Source organism: Sinocyclocheilus rhinocerous, unplaced genomic scaffold (genome assembly GCF_001515625.1).
Source record: "Sinocyclocheilus rhinocerous isolate Xijiao unplaced genomic scaffold, SAMN03320098_v1.1 scaffold2183, whole genome shotgun sequence".
Classification (NCBI taxonomy): domain Eukaryota; kingdom Metazoa; phylum Chordata; class Actinopteri; order Cypriniformes; family Cyprinidae; genus Sinocyclocheilus; species Sinocyclocheilus rhinocerous.
In genome coordinates this window covers 175,813-198,006 of record NW_015634579.1, presented here as the reverse complement: position 1 = coordinate 198,006, position 22,194 = coordinate 175,813, and the positions used below count along the sequence as shown (strand labels likewise).

General features: G+C 34.7%; 3 protein-coding genes across 3 annotated transcripts in view; 1 reads left to right on the top strand and 2 right to left on the bottom strand.

Annotated features, from left to right (window-relative positions):
- Positions 1–11,775, top strand: part of LOC107745937 (fatty acyl-CoA reductase 1-like) — a 24,293-nt gene extending 12,518 nt beyond the window's left edge. The window contains exons 7-11 of the mRNA XM_016559973.1: positions 735–802; positions 5,941–6,112; positions 8,865–8,994; positions 9,186–9,313; positions 10,770–11,775. Of these exons, the coding sequence (XP_016415459.1) occupies positions 735–802; positions 5,941–6,112; positions 8,865–8,994; positions 9,186–9,313; positions 10,770–10,932 (661 nt within the window). The 3' untranslated portion in view covers positions 10,933–11,775. The remainder of the gene's footprint in view (positions 1–734; positions 803–5,940; positions 6,113–8,864; positions 8,995–9,185; positions 9,314–10,769) is intronic.
- Positions 11,776–12,093: 318 nt separating this feature from the next.
- Positions 12,094–15,432, bottom strand: LOC107745935 (interleukin-21-like). Its single transcript, XM_016559972.1, has 4 exons — positions 15,424–15,432; positions 12,496–12,618; positions 12,345–12,383; positions 12,094–12,198 (listed from the first exon to the last, which is right to left on the bottom strand). Exons 1-4 carry the CDS (start codon positions 15,430–15,432, stop codon positions 12,094–12,096), a joined length of 276 nt encoding a protein of 91 aa, XP_016415458.1.
- Positions 15,433–16,062: 630 nt separating this feature from the next.
- Positions 16,063–21,504, bottom strand: LOC107745934 (dickkopf-related protein 3-like). Its single transcript, XM_016559971.1, has 6 exons — positions 21,206–21,504; positions 20,538–20,663; positions 20,317–20,397; positions 17,954–18,098; positions 17,207–17,357; positions 16,063–16,368 (listed from the first exon to the last, which is right to left on the bottom strand). Exons 1-6 carry the CDS (start codon positions 21,401–21,403, stop codon positions 16,311–16,313), a joined length of 759 nt encoding a protein of 252 aa, XP_016415457.1. The 5' UTR covers positions 21,404–21,504; the 3' UTR covers positions 16,063–16,310.
- Between the last annotated feature and the right edge of the window lie 690 nt (positions 21,505–22,194).

Genomic DNA, 22,194 nt, shown 5'->3' with positions numbered 1-22,194 from the left:
AACACCAACGTGATTCTATTCCTAAATTACAATGATTCGTCTGTTTCATTCCTCAACCTTTGATGTGTGCGATCAATGTTGTGATCACTTGGTTCGTCCCTGCAGAGATACGATCACACCAGTGTGATTTGAACATTTAAATTGTGTTCGCGCTGTCGCCGACCTAAAGAGAGCAGCTGTCATCTGTCATTAATGAAACCGCTTCAGTCTTTTCAGCCACACAGTATCATTATTTCTGGGTTACAAACATTCAAATCACAAAAGTACTGGGATAATAGTTTATAAAAGTTTATATTTCAGATATAAACTGTGTGTACGATGTGTATGGTAGCGATTATAATAGAATAAATCACCGTGTGAAAATAATTTGACACTTCAAATGAAGATTTATCGATTACATTGTTACGCCAGTAGGTGGCGAAAAGGGGCTGTTAAAATGTATTTGTCTTTGAATTATACAAAAGATTCATTCAAGAATGCTGATTAATCCAGTAATGAAACAAGTACATCAGACAAAGTACAAAGTCTACAAAGTACCCGAAAAGATACTCAAGTACAGTAACTAATTACATTTACTCCAATACTTTACACCTCTGTTGGAATTAAAACTGTGAATCGAAAAGAATCGGAATCGATAAGCAGAATCGGAATTGATCAAATTCAAACGATACCCAACCCTAGTCATGGCATAAATGCCGCTAGTTTTCTGACAGTGTCGTTTGTCTCCATCGCAGGCCGAGAAGTATGTTGGTGTACAACTGCACGACAGGCGGGATCAATCCATTTCACTGGGGTGAAGTTGGTATGAATCACTTTTTCAAACAAATCGCTGGCCTTCAAGTGCTTCATTTTCCCCATTTCATTTTTGCTATCGACTGCAAATCGAAGAACTTGTCACATTAAATGAATGAGCTTGAGAACGCTGACATGTTTGAACAAGTGTATGGGTATAGTATGGGCGTTAGCCAGCTCATTCTTTTGTTCTTTCTTATATGGGAATGGATATAACTTGGATTTGATAATTCAGACTTTAATTTTTGAGACTTAACTTCATAGCTGTCTGGTTTCCACTGAAGTGAAGTAGGGTGGGGAGGAATGAGTTATGATAACCATTAGTGGATGAGTTATGAGTGGTTTTGTGATACCATATTTGGTTTTATAACCTTTCATCACCATGTTGTGACCTTAAAATCTGGCTGTAGATCAAAATCTATCTAAATGGAAAATGCAACATGGCAATAAGTGTCCTTGATATATTATATTATATTGTATTATATTATATTATTACTAAACACTTAATTTAATAAAATTAATCAGTAAGTTATACATTTTCATTGCTCAAAAAAAGCAATGAAAAGGTTTTTATTTTTTATGTAGTGGAAAGAAGTATATTTTATTGAATTTTATGGATTTACAACATAATTAGGTCAGACATGTTGTATAATACATATGATTCTATCATTTTTCTTATATTACTAAAATCTTAGTTTAAATTTAATCTATATTAAAGCTAAAGTCCGTAACCTTTTTTGGTTAAAAATGATCTGAAATCAATATATGAGCAAGTACATAACCAGCCAATGTTCAAAACTATCGCCTTACTTTTCCCGATTCACAATGGTTAGCTTATAATAATGTTTTCTAATTTGAGTGGTATGGTTTCGCGGGAAATTCGAGCATGCTGCCGCGTCATTACATCACGTCTGTAAACATAAAGAAGTTGTCCCGGCTAGTATGCTATCGCATGTGAGGATCCTGCAGGTGGTGGATCGTTTATAGCCTTTTCTCACAGCAGCTGGAATAATTAAATGTATCGTTTTGATGGCGGATTGTCATCCAGAAAGGATTATGTGTTTATGAAACAAGTGAATGAAATTAAATTATATTCCAGTTTTAAATGTGCTTCTGATTACAGATAGCCTGGGATTACACAAGATTTGTATTTTAAAGAAAACCAGTTCGAAGGGTTAAAACTTTTAACTTTTTTGGATTAAAAGAGTTTCTTAATATGAAATTCAAATGGTATGACAATTAGAGATTAGACTGTACAGAAATATGCTTGCTTTTTTCCTCAGTTGGTCAGAACAAACATGGCAGTTACTTGTTCAGATGACAATATATGGTGAAAATTCTTATTTGGGTCATATAGAATCTGTGATTGCGAAGTACAGTGAATATCCACACCGGTGCGGTGACTGACTGCCACACATTCACCTTAAAACATTAGATTCATCCGCGCTGGAGCCTTCTCACTGTGATTTAAGTTGAGCGACGTAACTCCCTTTTAATGAAGCATTTCTGAGAATATGTCTCAATGCCTTTGCTGCTGTTGTTACTGTTATGACAACAAACATGTCTCTAGTGAACTCTTAAAACAGGTTTGACTAGGACTATGATGAGTGACTGAAATACAGTCAGACTGGATACATTTATATCTATTTATATCAGAGATATTAGATGAACCACAGTACACAAGTTTGTACTGAGTCTTACTGTTTACATTTTCTACTGGAACCATTTCAACCATAGTTAATTAGTTAAAATACAAATCAATATTTGGTTATAATCAGCATTGTGTTGCAGTTGGAGCAGTCCTATTATAAGTAACATGACTCAACAATGAGGATTTTTTTTTTTTCGTTCTGCTGGCCCAGTCAGACCTGTAGTTCAGATTTGTGGTTGCCCTTCCCATATTTTCCCTGCCCAAGCCACAGAAGGCTTTTATTTTTAATGTATCAGATAGAAGTGCATTTGTATATTTCCTAAATTAAGATATATATAACAACAAAATCTGCATCTTAAAAGAAAAGTGTTTAGAAGATCAGATAAAATCTGTTCTGCCAACCAATTACTTATTTTTAATCATAATTACCATCACTAAAAGTTATAATGAGGGAATGTGTGCGCTATACCATCATCTCATAAAGATTGAGCCTGTCAATCAAATCAAAATAGAGAAAATCGCATAATGTAGAAGGTAGATTAAACTCATAAATTAGTATTGTGGAATCTTCTAGAGGATATATAAATAATTTGTGTAAAACTGATTAACATCTACAGTGGTGGCCAAAATTATTTGAACACCTGACAGATCTGAAAATATTGACATTTCTGCCTCCAAAACATGATTTTATTTCATTAAGTTCATGAAACATGCAGATGGTTACTCTGAGCACAACAAATATCAGATGAAATGAGTCGTACTGTTCTTATCCACTTTTAACTTTAATATTTGGTATGTCCACCTTTTGCAGCAATTACAGCATCTCTCTGGCATAGTGTCAATGTATTTCCTGAGAACTTCAACACTAATGTTATCCCATGCCTTCTGCAACTCAAACCAAAGGCATTCCTTTGAATGTACAATAGATCTGTCCAGTTTATTTTCTAACTCGCCCCAAATTTGCTCTATGGGGTTGAGGTCTGGACTTTTAGGGGGGCAGTCCATCATTTTCAGTGTTCCAGCAGATTCCTTCTGTCGCAGGTAATAGTTCGTTTTATGGGTATTGTAATGGCTAATTAAAAAAAAACTACTGAAACCTCTTAAATATGCCAAGTGTTCTAATAATTTTAACCACAACTGTATATATACAGTATGATACTTAATATTTTATATAATAGTATATTTGTTATATATTTAGTATATAATATAGTGTGTTTAGTATTCAGTATAAACTATTTTATTTATTTATTTATATTATGTATATTTATTCATTTTTTTTAGTATATTGTGTTTAATTTAAAATAAATTACAGTTCTGTTAACTGGTATGAAATACTCTCACCATCTTTAATGTTGAGCCCTGAATTTTACAATATGATGCTTTGAAAAATATCTTAATATTTTAGGGCTGGGTATCGATTCAGATGTCCCGATTCGATTTTGATTCGCAAGCTCTCGATTCGATTCGATTCTTGGTTTGATTCTCGATTTTTTTGATTACATTCAGTGAATATAGTTTTAATACAAATGCTATTGATATTTCTAAAACATGAACCGTAAACATTAGTTTACAAATGGTGAGTTAATAAAAAGAAATTAAGAGCCATAGGCTTTTTTGTATAGGGTCCTTTTTAAACAATAATAGGGCCCTATAAAATGGTCTTCTTAATTTTTCTGGTAATCAGATGAAGCCATAAAATATTAATTTAATTTATCCTAAGCAAATGAAAATTAAACCCTTTTATTTTTGGCAAACAAAGTGCTGCACAACAGAGGTTTACTCTTAAAATTAAAAAGAAAACAAATGTGATTATTTCTTTAAAAATAAAGATTTATTAGTATAGTAGTAGTAGTAGTAGTAGTAGCATTGTTGTTACATTGAGTCTTAAGACTGCTAAATAGTAATATATTTCTAACACCATTTCTTCACGTTAAACTAAACTTTTATTTTGACGGGTTGCCTTGAGGAACTTGCAGCTGCTGTTTATGTGATATGACGATAGTTCTCTCAAATTAAACGGTAAAATGCTAATGAAGTGACTCTCAGAGCACAGAGCAACTGGAGATGATATTTGTGTATTCATATCATCATAGTGAGACAACAGAGGCTGAAAACACAGCGAGCGTCGTCCGCGCTTTAGTATGTGTGTAGTAAACAAAACAGTGCGCTGCACCATCCGCCATTCATTCATTCATTCATTGCGGAAATCATGGTGCCTTTACGCGTGATGTCAAATACTTCCACAGATTTGTAATATTACTATAGCATTTCACCTGAGCATTGCAAATCACGCATATTGCTTTGTTCTTGGTTCTTGTCAACAGTATCTCCGCCATGATAAGCACTGAGTGAATGACAGGCTTTCTGTTATAACATCGCACAAGGTAAATAAGAGGGTGACATGTAGTGGAGAACACTAATGATAAGATTCACGTTAGTCAGATCTTGTGTTAAAGTGCCCCTATTATGGATTTTTGAAAAACTGCCCACTTGTTGGTCTTTTCGCGTTGGTCTGAATGAAAATGCAAATTCATTCTTTGCCACTAGGTGCCGCTTTTGGAGCGGTAAAAATAGCGGTTTCCCTGGTAATGCTGTACACAAAGCAGCACTGTGCTCACAAACGCTGCTTTATCAGGCAATACAGGCATGATGACATTAAAATGAGACCAATCGGACCAATCACCGCAGATTAGCATCAAGCAAAGTGAAAGGAGTCGTTGAGCAAAAGACAATGAAAGTGTTTTTTGACCTTGCACGCATGTCAGCCTGTTGTTGGGGACTTCCAAAACCAAAATATGAAACTTTCATTCATTACCCATAATAGGGGCACTTTAAATATTTTCTGTAATAAATACAGGAAAAGGTCAATTCGCAGCTTTTGAGAATCGATATCGAATCGACGTCATTTAAAAAAAAAAACGATTCATCGAAAAATTTATTTTTTTGCCCAACCCTATAATATTTGGATAATGCCAATTAAATGACCCCAATACTTATGAATGGAAGAAACCTTCAAAATGTTGCTTTTTATCCCTGAACCAAGTCATGCACAGCTGTGCCGTTTACTGTTGAACCCCTTTTTGTCTCTTAGAATACCATGTTATATCCACTTTCAAGAGGAACCCCCTCGAGCAGGCATTCAGGCGGCCAAATGTAAATCTCACAACCAATCACCTTATCAATCAGTACTGGATTGCTGTAAGCCACAAGGCGCCAGCATTCCTATATGATCTCTTCCTCAGGATGTCAGGAAGAGAGCCCAGGTAAATCCGACTGTTTCGCCCCTTTCCTCCTCCCCCGCTTCCTCCTCCACGCTCGGTCTAACCGTCACGTGTCGTTCTTCGTGTCTTGGGCAAGGATGCATAACCCACTCGGAGACTGGGTTCTGCACGCTTCCCGCCCACATGTGTGTGTGTGTGTGTGCTTATACGTGTGTGTTGTGTAGCTCTGTGTTTAAAATGCTCTTGTATGTTGTATGCCTGTATTCCTCTCCACAGAGTACTGCATAAACATGACGTTCAAGACCAACCCCTTAGAACAGGCTTTCAGACGCCCCAATGTTAACCTGCGATCCAACCCTTTTACCAATCAGTACTGGACCACAGTGAGTCACACCCTTCCTGCACTGCTGTATGACGGGTTTCTCATGTTGACGGGTCAGAAGCCCCGGTAAGGTCTTCAGTACCCGCTTCTCCACCCCTTTGTCCTCCCTCCTCCCCTCCCTCACCTCCAGCACTGGGTGTTGGGTGCGTGGTGTGGCATGGCTGGCAGGCCGGCTGGGAAGGAACCGCTCAGGAACCACCTAGCCTGGCCATCTGCTCGACTTCATGGCATCGGACAAACGCTGCTGCCGGGCTTCCATAAAGTGCATTGAGTCCTGCGCGCTTTTTTTGTGGAAAAGGAGATGGATCCATACCATAATACCATCTTTTGTTTTTTTTTCTTCTGAGCCATGCCATTAAGTCTTCAAGAGAGGTCTTTTGGTCTTCTCTTGTAGCACATGAATACATAGTGGATGTTGGGAATGATAGTTTGGTTAACACAGCCTTTACTCACTAAGCAGGTCAGAGTGCTCAGCTCAGATCAAGTGCACTAATATTTTCCATCCAAAAAGCCAAACTGATCAGAGAACAGCACTCATAAATAATGGGGCCAGGTACCAAACTCTCTGCTCTAAGAATTGTTTTAACTCGGTGGCTTTCAAACTTGGGTCCGGGACTATATACTAAATTATACAATTGTTTATACATTTTATAATAATTTAGAAATTTATTTGAATTGTACATCATTTTATATTTTTTTCCCACAAAAGTGAAACATATGGCAATGTGTTTTACTGGCAATATATGTTTTAATTTGACATTGCTCATTTTTTTTCAAATTTTGATTCTGTTTTCTAAAGACTATTCTGAAATCAAGATTAAAATTTTTATACTGTTAAATAAAAAATATTTTCTCTTTATATCTCTTTATATAACTTTCTATGGAAGATGATTAGGACCAAGCAATAATAAAAAAAAATAAAACCATCTTGAAATAAAAGTCATTACAGTATAATGTGAGATTAAACTCGTTAAATTTCAAGAAAAACTGTCGAAATAAAATGTTGAGAATAAAATCATTACATTTCAAGAAAAAAGTTGTTAACTTGTTAATTTTCGAGAAAAGGATGTTAAATATCAAGAAAAATGTTCACGAGCATTACTCTCTACGACCTATGCCACTGCAGATGCAGTTTAACACTGTCCAACGAGATCAAATGAACATGACACGTGTTTATTCTCAGCATTTTATTTTTAAAAAATTTTCTCAAACTTTCTCAAGTTTTTCTAGAAACACAACGAGTTTATTCTCGAAGTATACGTTTATTCTCAACATTTTTTGACTTTTGTACTCAAAATTAAAGCGAAACATGATTTTATTCTCGAAATGTAATTATTTTTTTACAGTGAAAATATATAAATAAAAAAAAAATGAAAAGGGAAGCACTGGATGCATATTTGACAATTATCCATTCATGCAAAATTGCTTTTAATTGCAGGAAGTAGATGTGTTTGGTACCTGGAGATGAAACGACTGGCTATGCACCTTAAATCTGAGGTCTTTCAGTTCAATGTTACTTTCTGCTCATGCAGATTCAATAAATTTGTTGTGTATTGCTGATATGCATCTGGTTTAAGGTGCAAGTGTTTGTATAATTGATTGGTTTTAACACCATGAGAATGTTTTGAATTTGATTTTTAAAATGAGGTGTTCTAATACAATGCATGTAGTCATTCCCTATCCAACCCATAAGAGATCTTGATGGGGGAAACTGGGCGTTTCTGGACATTTGCATTCAACTTCAACAGTGCTGTGTCAGATAAAGCCTGAAATTTGGCATTCTTGTACACCTGGTAGAGTTTATAGAGGTACACATAGCATCACACAGAAAGAATCAAGAATCTTAAGTACACAAATGCGCCCAGGTGCCCTACAAGGTCCTGCAAGGTTTTAACAGTGTGATCATTGTTTAGCCAAATCATGGGAATCCACAGTCGTGTTTGCCAAAGGCTTGTGGTTCAAAAGTGCTGCAGTGGGATCTAATCTGAATCAAATACACCACATAATGAATGGGTTGGAGAATTATTATTTTTCACTAACTGAGGAGTATTTGTTTGTGTTTTTTGTTTTTATTTGATCTTAGTTTGTTTTATTTTACTTTTTAATATTTATTTCAGTTTTGTTGTTTTGTTTTTATTTTATTCTATTTGTTCCATTTTTATTTTGTTTGTTTTATTTTACTTGTTTAATCTTTTTTTTTTTTCAGTTTTTCAATTTATTCAATTTGTTTCTCTTTCTTTATTTTTTATTTTATTTGTTTAATTTTAATTTTGTTTTATTTCACTTTTTTTACTGAATCAAACCAAAATATTTTGCTTTATTTGGGAAAACTAACCAGTGGAAGCCAGTTTTTTGCCTTCAAGTAAAAGAAAAAAACGAACAAAATTATTTCTTGTATTTATGACTTTGTCTCACAGTGCAAATTAATATCTTGCAATTGCAACTTTATTTCTCGTAATTGATAGGTGATGTCAAACATTGTGAATATTTCATATTTTAAGCTTTATATCACTTTTTTTTTACTATGAGGCAGAAATGGGCTTCACTAATAACCTGCGTTTTTTTATATAATAGAACATTGCATAGAATTAAATGTTTTGTTACTATCACTAAACATTAAGTCATTTACAAGCTGTGGTTTCTTCAAACTACTGACGTAGTCTGTCACCATCTGCTCTTATTAAACCGCTTGCCCTTTTGAGGATTAAACAAGAGGAAAAAAAGACACAAACTACACTTCCAGCCCCCATTAAAGCTCATCTAAAGCTAACGCTCACATGTCTCTCCTTTTCTCCCGCTCGTTTCCGTGGCGACGCAGGATGATGAAGACAATCACTCGGTTGCACAAGGCCATGATGGTGCTGGAGTACTTCACGAGTCACTCATGGGTGTGGAACATGGACAACGTTACCATGCTCATGAACCAGATGGGATCTGAGGACAAGAAGGTGTGTGTGTGTTTATGTATTAATACACTCACAGTCTGCCATTGGCACAGTTAAATGAGTCGCATCTGTGATTCTGAATCATGTCACTTAAAATGTGTTGTCAATGAAACATTCATTCAAGTGGCTCATGGCTCTGACTTTTATCAATACTTGAACTCAATGAATGTCTTAAACGTCTTTTTCTTGCTCAGGCATTTAACATTGACGTCAGGCAGTTACACTGGGCAGAATACATGGAGAATTACTGCATGGGCACTAAAAAGTATGTTCTCAATGAAGAGTTGTCAGGACTCCCGGCGGCACGCAAACACTTGAACAAGTAAGTATTGGAAGTTGTCTAGGTTACCTTCAGGATAACTAACTAAACTAGAGGGACATTCACACTAATATGGTAGCTGCTGCGCTGTCATATTCAACTGCTCAACTTTGTGGCATTCATGTGGGACAGAGACATGAATGACTTTTGGTCGCTGCGAATAGATGTAGGCATTTGGTTTTCCATTTACATATGTGAAATTTAGCATATTGAATAAAAATTCTAAATGGAAATTCCAAGATGCGCATTCAATTTCCACAATGCACATACATGCCTGCTTGAGGTGGATACGTTTATTCACTTGTTTTATAGTCTGATGGAAACTTATTTTCTGAATAAATTCCTAGATAGGCAAAGTCATGTGACTTTTCCTCACTTTTGGGCGGTTTAACACTAGGGGTTTTTTTGTGGCTAGGAATGCATCATATATCAGTATCATATTGGTAATTGGCCAGTATTAGATATTTTTAATTTATTGTTATCAGTTGCATAACAAATTTTTCATAATCTAACGCTCACCTAGTTGATCTTAAAAAAAGAAAAAAATTAAGACTGTAATTTCAAATGTTTCATTTTAGTATTATTTTTAATTTTAGACAAATTAGTATGGAATTTTAATATCGACCATTTATTGTTATCGGCCATAGCTTAGAAAAAATTACTGGCTTATCAGTATTGGCCAGAATTTTAATATTAGTTTTAATATTAATATATTATTTAACATGACACAATGTAATATATGATTAATATATTAATATTAATTTTAATATCTAAAGTTTTTAGTGATTTTAAATATGTGAAATATATTACTGTTTAAAAGTGGAATAATTACGTTTTTTTGTCTCTTATTCTTACCAAATCTGCATTTGTTTGATTAAATGTACAGTAGAAACACTAATATGATAAAATAATATTACAATTTAAAAGGACAGTTATCTATTTGAATATATTTTAAAATGTAATTTATTGCTGTGATGCAAAGCTGAATTTTCAGCATGATTACTCCAGTCTTCAGTGTCACATGATCCTTCAGAAATCATTCTAATATGCTGAATTTGCTGATCATTTATTATCAATTATTATTGGTACTCAATTATTCATATAGTTCTTATTGTCAATGTTATAAACTAATCAAATGTTAAAAGGATTCTTTAAATGGAAAATTCAGAAGAACAGCATTTCTTTGAAATTGATCTTTTGTAACATTATAAATATATTTACTGTCACTTTTGATCTATTTAATGCATCCTTACTGAATAGAAGTTATTAATTTCTTTATTTTTTAAATTTTTTAATCTTACTGCAAAACCATTGAATGGTAGTGTATCATGCAACAAAAACTGTTTTCAACATTGATAATAATCAGAAATGTTTCTTGAGCGGCTAATTAGCATAGAAGGATTTCTCATGTGAAACTTTTTCTTTTTTGTCAATTTTTCTTTGTTTTCTTTTCCCGTAGGCTGCGGAACATTCGCTACACTTTCAACACCATCTTGGTAGTCTTCATCTGGCGCATTTTCATCGCCCGTTCGCAGATGGCCAGAAACATCTGGTACTTCGTCGTCAGCTTGTGCTTCAAGTTCCTTTCCTATTTCAGAGCCTCCAGCACCATGAGATACTGAATCCACCCCATCTGTCCTTTCCCACCCCCCTCTCCCGATGGCTATGCACACACTTCTGCTTTGTGATACTCCAGACTCTGAGGGTCAAGTGTACAGGCGTAGTATCCGCTATCCTCCCTTCCTGTGTAAATGCGTCCTCAACATCACAGGGTGCAAGTGCACTCAACTGCTATGTAGAAAAGCATGAATTGTCAGGGCTCGAGGTCTATGAAGCTCTCTCAGCACAATGAGAGCGACTGCGTTCGTGCCGAGAGCGTTTGAGCACTTACTGTACCTGTTGCACATCCTGAACGCAAACAGGTTATGGGCGACTCTTGATTATTATGGTTTGCATACCTGCTCATTCTTGTTGGCGGCATTGGCCCCTTTCCAACTGTAATCAACGAAGCACAAGGAGGGGGAAAAAATGAGAGATGGCTTTGTCTCAGCTCTGTGCCTACAATTTAAAAATGACCTTCATCATGTGCCCGATGTCTTTATTCGATTCATGTCTTTTGCCTTACTTCTTTCCGATACCTCTTACCATCTTTGAGACGAAAGTGATTGATGGGTCACCAAATAATAAGCGTCTCGAGTGTCTGATTCCAGGCCTTATGTTTGTCTTCAAAATCTCTTCTTCAGTCAATACCAAAATGTTATCTTGAAATACATTTTTTATGTACTACTTGACGTTTTTATGAAAGCAATCAACCGCTTTTAGTCAAAATTTCTCTGATATTAATAAACGTGTTCGTTTTCCCCAGAAATGCTAGAAAAGGCAAGCCTCAGTTTGTTCACCTGCTTAAACCTGTTGCCTTTTATGAATTATGAGGCTTATTAATAGTGCTGTCAAAACGAATAATCGCGATTAATCGCATCAAAAATAAACGTTTTTATTTATATATGTGTGTGTACTGTGTATATTTATTATGTATATATAAATACACACACATACAGTATATATTTTGAAAATAATTCCATGTATATATTTATATGAATATAGTTGATATTATATATAAATATTTTAAATGTTTAAACATAACATATTTTTCTTAAATATATACATGCATGTGTGTGTATTTATATATACATAATAAATATAAACAGCATACTATTATGTAAACAAAAACTCTCTCTCTATATATATATATATATATGAACGCAAAGAAATTGAGGGAAATTTCAGGATCGTTTTGAACTAACCTTCTGCAGAAGAGTTTGAAAATTCTGCACAAATGTTTGGCTGTCAACCTTCTTGTACGAGTCACATGATTTGCACTGAGCTTTCTGAAACAGAACATTGCACAGGTCAGAACTGTTAATTTAATAAACGGTTCTAATTCTAATTTAATAAACAGGTAATAACATGAAATAACTACAACTTATACAAAATACATTTCCAACATTTATTTTTGTTACTTTATGTTTCTCACCTGTATCTCTTCAGGCTTGCAATTGGACACACTGTCCAGCTGTTAAAATAAATAAATAAGTGAGCATTTCTCATTTCTGAGGTGTATGTGTATTTATAATGCATTGACATGCAATCCACTATGTCCAGAAACATCATAAACACACACTCACAATGACTGATTTGCGAAGCTCATGTGAGATGATCTTCTGTGAGCGCTTTAGTTTGGCATCAGTGACTGACAGGTAAAACACTTTGGCCCGAAAACAGTCCAGAGCAGATTTAACGCAGCAGTCCTGTGTAAAGAAACAAAACCAACAATTTAACATAAACCCAGCGAACAAAAATATGTTCTAAAAATGTTTTGCTGATGTTAAGAAAACATTATTTCTGAACATTCCAGTTTTTTAAAAACATTTTTCATCGTTCCATTTGATAGTTTTTGCTTTTTTATGTTCTATGAACGTCCTGAAACCAACTTTGACCAAGCATTCTGTTAACGTCACTGGAAGAACGCTTGGTCATAACTTAAACGAATAATCGCGATTAATCGCATCAAAAATAAACGTTTTTATTTATATATGTGTGTGTACTGTGTATATTTATTATGTATATATAAATACACACACATACAGTATATATTTTGAAAATAATTCCATGTATATATTTATATGAATATAGTTGATATTATATATAAATATTTTAAATGTTTAAACATAACATATTTTTCTTAAATATATACATGCATGTGTGTGTATTTAAATATACATAATAAATCTACACAGTACACACACATATATTATGTAAACAAAAACCTTTATTTTGGTTGCTATTAATCGCGATTATTCGTTTGACAGCACTACTTATTTATAAACATGAGCAGAAGGGTTTGCGTCGACGGTTCGTCAACAGCCGTTGATGTTTTACAAACAATTTACAGATTCGTTCCGCTCATGTTTTATAAATAAAGCGCGAAGATTGTCTCTTGCCATAATTTATTAGTGTTCAGGTTATGAGCTTGTGTACATAAAACATGTTGTCTTTTGCGTAAAGCTGTCTGAGAATATGTCGGCTTTCAAAACGTACGTGAGATGTATGCTAATTTAGCGTCTTTACGTTCTTTAGCGCTTCGATCGAGTCCGTGTCAGAAGAGGGTGAATGATCATTTGTGTTCTTCTTTCCTTTTTTCACCCAAATTATTTTGTGAACTGTCTGAATGTTGAAGTCATGCGAAAGAGCTAATGGATGTATGTTTTCTATATCATTCTATTTAGATAAAGCACTGTAATTTAACCTTGTCTGCTACCAAGTATTTTTCATGTTTGAAATAAATAGGAAGTAATTGTTTATGACGCGAAATGACAAGTGAAACGAAGAGATGTAAATGCACCGTATAGGCTACTTTTATGGTCACACGTGCTTCGGATCACAATGTCAAGTTATGTTTGTCATACAAGCTGAACTCTTTGCACAGCTTAAAGGGATAGTTCACCCAAAAATTTAAATTTGAGGTTTATCTGCTTACCCCCAGGGCATCCAAGATGTAGGTGACTTTGTTTCTTCAGTAGAACCCAAACTAAGATTTTTAACTCAAACCGTTGCAGTCTGTCAGTCATATAATGGAAGTGAATGGGAATCACGGCTTTGAGAGTCAAAAAAACATACACAAACAAAACCAAATTAAACCCTGCGGCTCGTGATGATACATTGTTGTGTAAAGACACGAAACGATCCGTCTGTGCAAGAAACTGAACAGTATTTATATAGTTTTTTACCTCTGATTCACCGCAATGTCCAACTGTCCTGAGCGCGTGCGTTCTCAACAGCCGGCGCGTGACAATGGCTGAAGATGGACCATTGACACTCTATCTACAATCTCAATTAGGAGTGTCAATGGTCCATTTGAGAGATAGGTGGCAGTAATGCACTTATAAGTCTGCGATCCGCCGTAAAGCAAGAAGAAGAAGAAGACGCGTCACGCGCCGGCTTTTCACATCAATGTATCATCACGAGCCGCAGGGTTTAATTTGGTTTTGTTTGTGTATGTCTTTTTGACTCTCAAAGCCGTGATTCCAATTCACTTTCATTATATGACTGACAGACTGCAACGGTTTGAGTTAGAAATCTTCGTTTGTGTTCTACTGAAGAAACAAAGTCACCTACATCTTGGATGCCCTGGGGGTAAGCAGATAAACATCACATTTTCATTTTTGGGTGAACTATCCCTTTAATATCATACTAGGAAACGCTAGTTGATGGATATTGTTACTAACTGTGTGGATTATAGATCAACTATTCTGTCTTTTCTGTTAACTGATAAAAAAAAAAAATTCTTGCCTTCATTTTAGCGCTTCTGTGAGGATCCATATTTTTATGTGGGAGTTTGAGTGGAATAGTGATTTTGAAAACGAGTTTTGTGTAATCAGGGTCTCAGTAAGAGTATATTTTTACCCCAAAATAGGGTAAAATAAAGGAAAAATATATTGCCCCCCCCTCTAATAGTCATCTATTATCTTTATAATAGTCATCATTATCTTTGTAGTTTTCTTTGTGATGGGCAAAATTAAGCTTCATAGGGTTTCTTGTGTGTGTGTGTGTGTGTCAGGTCACCTCATGTTTCATTTCCCACAGTATTTTATAACATTTTCTTCCTTAAGATCAAGCTGAAGTCAAGCATTTATGGGACAAATGTAGATTGTTTCCCTTTCTTTTTGTCTGCCTTAATCATATGTAATTTTTTGGTTAAATATCCTGTAACTATCAAGAAATAAGTGAACCGTTCCCCACAATGTTATGCTGTCTGTTTTCTGGGAGAATTGTAATTGCCACATTAAAATGTCAGTTGAGGGTTAAAAATCAATGGGTGCCTTTCGTTTGTGAACCAAAAGAAAAAGAATAAACTAAGTGAACTTGTTTTTCAGTTTAACGAGTCATAATTGGCTAATTATTTTATGGTACTTAAGCGCAACTTGCTGCACTAGGTAGTAACAGAATCTGTCAAGTTTTTTTTAATGATAAAGCTTACATAATAGTTCATGAGCTGGACTGTAAAACCCTCACAGATTCACATTTGTGTGAAAATATGCCAGTAAAGGGCTTGCCTCATCCATATCTACCACAACTCAACACTGCCATCTGCTGTTCACATTTCAACAAGCGATTTAAATAAAAAGTTTTGCTTTTAAACATTTGCTTTTCAAAACTCAGACAAAAATGTCCAGAAATCGCCTTAATCATATGTAATTTTTTGGTTAAATATCCTGTAACTATCAAGAAATAAGTGAACCGTTCCCCACAATGTTATGCTGTCTGTTTTCTGGGAGAATTGTAATTGCCACATTAAAATGTCAGTTGAGGGTTAAAAATCAATGGGTGCCTTTCGTTTGTGAACCAAAAGAAAAAGAATAAACTAAGTGAACTTGTTTTTCAGTTTAACGAGTCATAATTGGCTAATTATTTTATGGTACTTAAGCGCAACTTGCTGCACTAGGTAGTAACAGAATCTGTCAAGTTTTTTTTTAATGATAAAGCTTACATAATAGTTCATGAGCTGGACTGTAAAACCACATTTGTGTGAAAATATGCCAGTAAAGGGCTTGCCTCATCCATATCTACCACAACTCAACACTGCCATCTGCTGTTCACATTTCAACAAGCGATTTAAATAAAAAGTTTTGCTTTTAAACATTTGCTTTTCAAAACTCAGACAAAAATGTCCAGAAATCATATTTATTTGGAAGGAATATAATGCCCAGCTATGTCCACATATTCAGAACGATGTCATTATCAAAATATACTTTTTTAAAAAACATTAATTTTGTAATTTTATTTGTTGTCGGTAGTAGTGGCATACAAATCACACCAAAAAAAGTTATTAATTAAAGCTCTTCCAATAAATTAGGACGAGAAAGAAGGCACTTTAAGGTTACAAATAAAGACAAAATTACAGATTCCAATAACGATGAAAATTCAGTTTCACTGGGAACAATCAGTCTGCATTTCCTGCACCAGAAGCATTCCTCTCATCTACACACACTGATTTATTCCTGTAACATAAAACAACAGATACATTTGAGTCTTTATTCTCTGGAAAAAATCTCTATTAAATATACATTTAAATATATGTGACCCTGGACCACAAAACCAGTCTTAAGTGGTATATTTGTAGCAATTGCCAAAAATGCATTGTATGGGTCAAAATTATCTTTTTTTTATTTTTCTTTTATGCCAAAAATCATTAGGATATTAAGTAAAGATCATTCCATGAAGACATTTTGTAAATTTCCTACCGTAAATACATAAAAATGTAATTTTTGATTAGTAATATGCATTGCTAAGAACTTAATTTGGACAACTTTAAAGGTGATTTTCTCAATATTTATATTTTTTTGCACCCTCAGATTCCAGATTTTCTAATAGTTGTATCTCGGCCAAATATTGTTCTATCCTAACAAACCATACATCAATGGAAAGCTTATTTATTCAGCTTTCATATGATGTATAAATCTCAATTTCAAAAAATTGACCCTTATGACTGGTTTTGTGGTCCAGGGTCACATATCATGTACATGTATGCATACATATTTATTCATTAAAATTTAAATGTATAAATATGTATTTTGTTCTCTGAAAAAAAAACTCCTCTACTAAATGTATATAAAAATATAAATTTCATAGTGCCCACAAACCATCTGGTTCATGCTGCACACTAAAATATCAAAAGAGATTTTTCTTACCAGCAAGCTGCAATTTGATTGGCTGGCTAGATTACAATTATAAAAAACATAGACGTCTCTGTAAAATTCATTATTTTCTTGGCAAACCTCCCTAGCTGTGTGTAACACATCAGCTAGACACATGCACGGAATGATGAAATTGTCTCACTTGAGAGGCTGGCAGTGCAGGTCTGTAGCACAGGGGCAGTGCTCCTGCGGCCCCTCCTCGTCCCACAGTAACAGATCCATCAGCTGATTGGGGTGACTGTGGCAGGCCTGGCCTTCCTGTGGCTTGGGGCGGCACACGGGGAAAAGCAGGGCTGGAGACAAAAAAAACAGGAATATTAAAAGGAGGAGGGTGGGAGAGAAAGAGACTATAGAGAACGGTACAGCAGAAAGAAGATCAAGATGAGATGGACTCCAGACCTCAGGAAGTGTAGTGATGTATCAAAACCACTGCAAATGTTGTTGGTTTGTATCTTGTGTGTGATTAATGCATATTTGGCAACGGTAAGAAAACTGAGGAACGTTGTGAACCGAGTGAGCAAGGAGTGCGATTCCAAATTCAAGGAAACAATTATTTAGTACTCTGAAGGGAAATCTTCTGAGAGGCCCAGTGAAACGGGGTATTTTTCAGATGTTTTACTATATAACCAGCTGCTTATTGATATCTTATATGGTTGTTTATATAGGCACTTTTATTTCCCATGGGTTGATTTTTATTAAAACTTTTCTTTTAGTTAACTTTTACTTATGCCTTTACTTATTTTTGCTACTTTTAAAATGCATTTTATTGATAGTTTTAGTTTTACCATTGTCTCAGACTTTAAATCTTAAAACATGAAAATCCATCATAAAAATTGATGGATTTATTACAAGTGTAAAACTATGATGATCTGAACAAAGAGTACAGAACCTTTGTGAAAGGCGCAGCAGTGTTGAGGACTGCAGTCGCTCTGGTACTGGCAGATGGTTCCTGACTGCCCTTTGGTTCTGTTCTGAGCGCAAACACCCCACACACACAGCTGATCTCCACAACACTCCACATCCTTTGTGCACTCCTGTCAATTCAAGCAGCAGAACAGGAATTTAGCAAAGGAAAGAAAGAAAAAATGTATATTATAGTGTATATAACATAAATAATACATGTAGTGTTTTTGTATTATTAAATTCAATATATTTTTACACAATATTTAAACTATATATATATATATATATAATAACTGAAAAAAAACACATTTGAATAATATATAAAATATAAATTCTATATATAAACTATAAAATATTTATATTTGCTATATATATTCAATATATAAACAAATGTATATATGTAATGTATATTTAGAATACACTATAATTTACAAACAGACATAGATATAACGATAGATAAAATGACAGAATGATAGCCAGACAGACAGATAGATAGATAGATGGACGGACAGACATACACACTGATAGATAGATGGACAGATAGATAGACAGATAGACAGACGGACAGACTGATAGATAGATAGATAGATAGACAGACAGACAGACAGACGGCCAGACTGATAGATGGACAGACAGATGGATGGACGGATGGACTGATGGACGGACTGATAGACAGACAGACAGACAGACAGACAGATAGATAGATAGATAGATAGACAGACAGACAGACAGACAGACGGACAAAATGATAGATAGATAGACAGACAGACAGACAGACAGACAGATGGACAGATGGACAAAATGATAGATAGATAGACAGACAGACAGACAGACAGACAGACAGACAGACAGACAGACAGACAGACAGACAGACAGACAGACAGACAGACAGACAGACAGACAGACAGACAGATAGATAGATAGATAGATAGATAGATAATATATATATATATTAAATTAAAAATGTAATTAATTCATAATCAAATAATGTAATTATAATTAATAATTTAAAATAATTAAAACATTGTAATAAAAAATAATGAATTAAAACGTGTGTGTATTTTGTATATAAATCACAATTACTTTATATCTTTTTATAATTATATATTTATTTAATAATAATTAATATATTTAAAACTAAAAGCCAAATAAAATGCTAAAATATAATAAAGTAATATTTTTACATATGCTGCACAGTGCACACACACATATAAAACCAAATAAAATGATAAAATATAATAAAGTAATATGTTACATATGCTACATACCCACACATATATAAAACCAAATAAAATGATAAAATATAATAAAGTAATATTTTACATATGCCACACACACATACTTCACATAAATATTTTTATTTATTAATTGATTTTAAATGGTAATACATGGAATAATGTATTGATTGTTCACATCTGGGGTATATTTTGCAATAATGACCGGCTTTATATTATCATCCCTCACATATATGCTTATCTTTTAACTGTGAGCTCAGATTTGCCACTGTGCAAGACGAGAGTAAACCACTAAGTGCTGCCTCATGGCAACATGGCTGCTGGCACAAACTCTCCACCACACATCCCCAGCGTACCACTTTCCATGCATTCTTTCCAGCTGTTCTAATTTCACCATATATTATTGTCATGATGCCAGAAGACTGCCTGGCCAAAGAGCCTCTAATGACACTGCCGTCTGTTAAATTGTTATAGAAATGCATAAGGACCATATGTGTAATCTGGAATAGATATAATTTATTTCAATCAAAAGCCATTAAACAGAGTTACTGCTATTTAAGAGAACTGAGAGTGAATACATCATATTTAGTCTTGAAAACTAAGACATAATGTGTTTATGTTGTTTGGTTTAGCGTTTAAAAGATTAATTCCTGTAGAGGACATTTTTATTTAGCCTTATAAGAAATAAAAGCTTATATTTTAGTGGTAACCACAGCAACAGTGCAATACAAGTGGAAAGAGGACTGATACGGACCATCTGTCCCTCTACTTTATCAAACGGTTTACAAGAATTCAGCATGTTTAGAAAAGTCTCTGTAATGATGTGCCACATGTTTTCCAGGCAAACAGCGGATAGTTTGATGACTGGTGAAGTGGAAAATCCATGTTGGTTTTAATAAATAAACTCTGCTTTCTAACCTCAGGTTGCCTGAGTGATGAAAAACTCACTGCCCAGAGTGACCAATGCAGCCGGACACCGTTTACTTACCAGGTTGTGCATTGAAAGTTTGATATCGGTTTAAAATGACTGGAAACAATCCAGATCACTTTTCTGAAATTAGATAGTATACAACAACTTAAAGTTATAGGAGATATCAATGAGAAATAGACTCACGTGATCTACTTCATTCCACCGCTCAATGTTCTGAATGAGAGTTCTAGAAAAATGAGTCTTTCCAGTCTTATTAACCGTTTCCTAGAGGAAAACCAGGTGTTTAGTTATACAAGGCAAATCAATATACAAAAACACTAAGGCATATAAACGCAAAGCGCAAAGTTCTGTTAATGCCATATATAGGCTTGCAAATAAAAATCTGAATCAAAGATAAGAAATACCTTGTCGATTCTCTCTATCAGATGAACAGTCCGATTTCCAACCTTGATCTCTGTTGTAGTTTCATTGTGAAAACTGGCAGGAAAGTTGCGTCTATGTAACAGCGATTTTGAAGACTCATTCTCCATCTGATTCAAATAAGATTCATATTAATATATGCGAATGTTTTGACTGTAATTTTTATTTGATATTGCTAATTCAGAAGAAAATTTTGCGATTAATCACGAAGTGATTCATTTTAGCGAACCAATTCTTTGAACCAGTTCATTAAAAAAAAAAAATCAGTTCAAAAGTGATTCGGTGTCATTGCATATTACGTTTTGTCCCCATACGTTTTATTAATAGTACTATTAATTAAGTTACATTTGTCATTTAGAAGCAGATATACTTACATTTACATTAAACACTACTAAAATTAATCTACATCGGTAAATATTTTGCACTTTTAACTAAATTTGCTATTAAAACGAAATCTGTTGAGTCGGTTCGCTCTTATTCGTTCGAGGTTTTGTGAACCGGTTTAAAACAAGATTCAATGAAAAGATTCGACTCAAAAGAACAATTCGTTCACGAATCGGTCAGCGACAATCCTCCTGCGCAAAGGACCATGGCACAAAACAAAATTCAAATGTCAACCTACTCAGATTGATTTTTCTCTAGTCATAGCTACCTGGTGAACAGCCTCTTCTAGTTTTTGCTGTGTGTCCTCCATAAGTTTCTCCACTTCCTTGAACATCTCGTTTAAAGTGGTTTGTCCCTGCGCCACATGCTCCTCCAGGGTCTCGGTGATGTCCAGATGTCCCCCTCTGTGAACTGAGCTGCCCACCACAAAGCCCACGGAAAGGGATACTATCACAAATTTCAGCATCGTTTTGTGCTTAGGCGAGTTACTCCTGGCAGGAATCACAGACCCTGTCTGTGCCTGGGACGTGCTTTATTTGGAAACTTGTGAGGGGAAAAAAAGACCGGAAAAGGGATTTGGCTCCCACTATTGCATCTGATGGCTCAATTATTAAAGCGACAGCGCACTGTCTTTCAAAATTAAGGTAACAAATAAATCGTACAAAAGTATGCTACCTCGACACAAATTACACTGTTTTCTATTTGAATAACTTTTAAAATGTAATTTATTCCTGTTATGGAAAAGCTGAATTTTCAGCAGCCATTACCCCAGTCTTCAGTGTCACATGATCCTGGTGCTTAAGAAACATTTTTAAGTTAAAAGTTTAAAAGTTAAGAGACATTTATTTATATATATTGGGGAAGTCGTGGCCTAATGGTAAGAGAGTCTGACTCGTAACCCAAAGGTTGTGGGTTCGAATCTCGTACCAGCAGGGATTGTGGGTGGGGGGAGTGAATGTACAGCGCTCTCTCCCACCTTCAATACCACGACTGTGTGTGTGCACTTAGGATGGGTTAAATGCAGAGCACTAATTCCAAGTATGGGTCACCATACTTGGCCACATGTCACATCACTTTATTTATTTATTCCTTCTTAATATTTTTATTTATTCTTAATATTTTTACAGAATTTGTTTGTAACATATTACAAACAATTTTTTTTTAACTCTACTGACCTTAATGTGTATCAGTCACTCCTCTCTTCCATACTACCATAACAAAATTAACAACTGTTCTGACTCTCGCACACTTTACAAA

Bases quoted from the DNA above. Each gene is read 5' to 3' on its own strand.
- LOC107745934 (XM_016559971.1), bottom strand. From the start codon at position 21,403: ATGCTGAAATTTGTGATAGTATCCCTTTCCGTGGGCTTTGTGGTGGGC. The intron at 20,664-21,205 runs GTAGCTATGACT...TATTTGAATCAG, and splicing joins TAGAAGAGGCTGTTCACCAG to ATGGAGAATGAGTCTTCAAA. The intron at 16,369-17,206 runs GTGAGACAATTT...TTTATGTTACAG, and splicing joins CTGCACTGCCAGCCTCTCAA to GAATAAATCAGTGTGTGTAG.
- LOC107745935 (XM_016559972.1), bottom strand. The intron at 12,384-12,495 runs GTGAGTGTGTGT...TTATTTTAACAG, and splicing joins AGCTTCGCAAATCAGTCATT to CTGGACAGTGTGTCCAATTG. The intron at 12,199-12,344 runs GTGAGAAACATA...GTTCTGTTTCAG, and splicing joins GCAAGCCTGAAGAGATACAG to AAAGCTCAGTGCAAATCATG.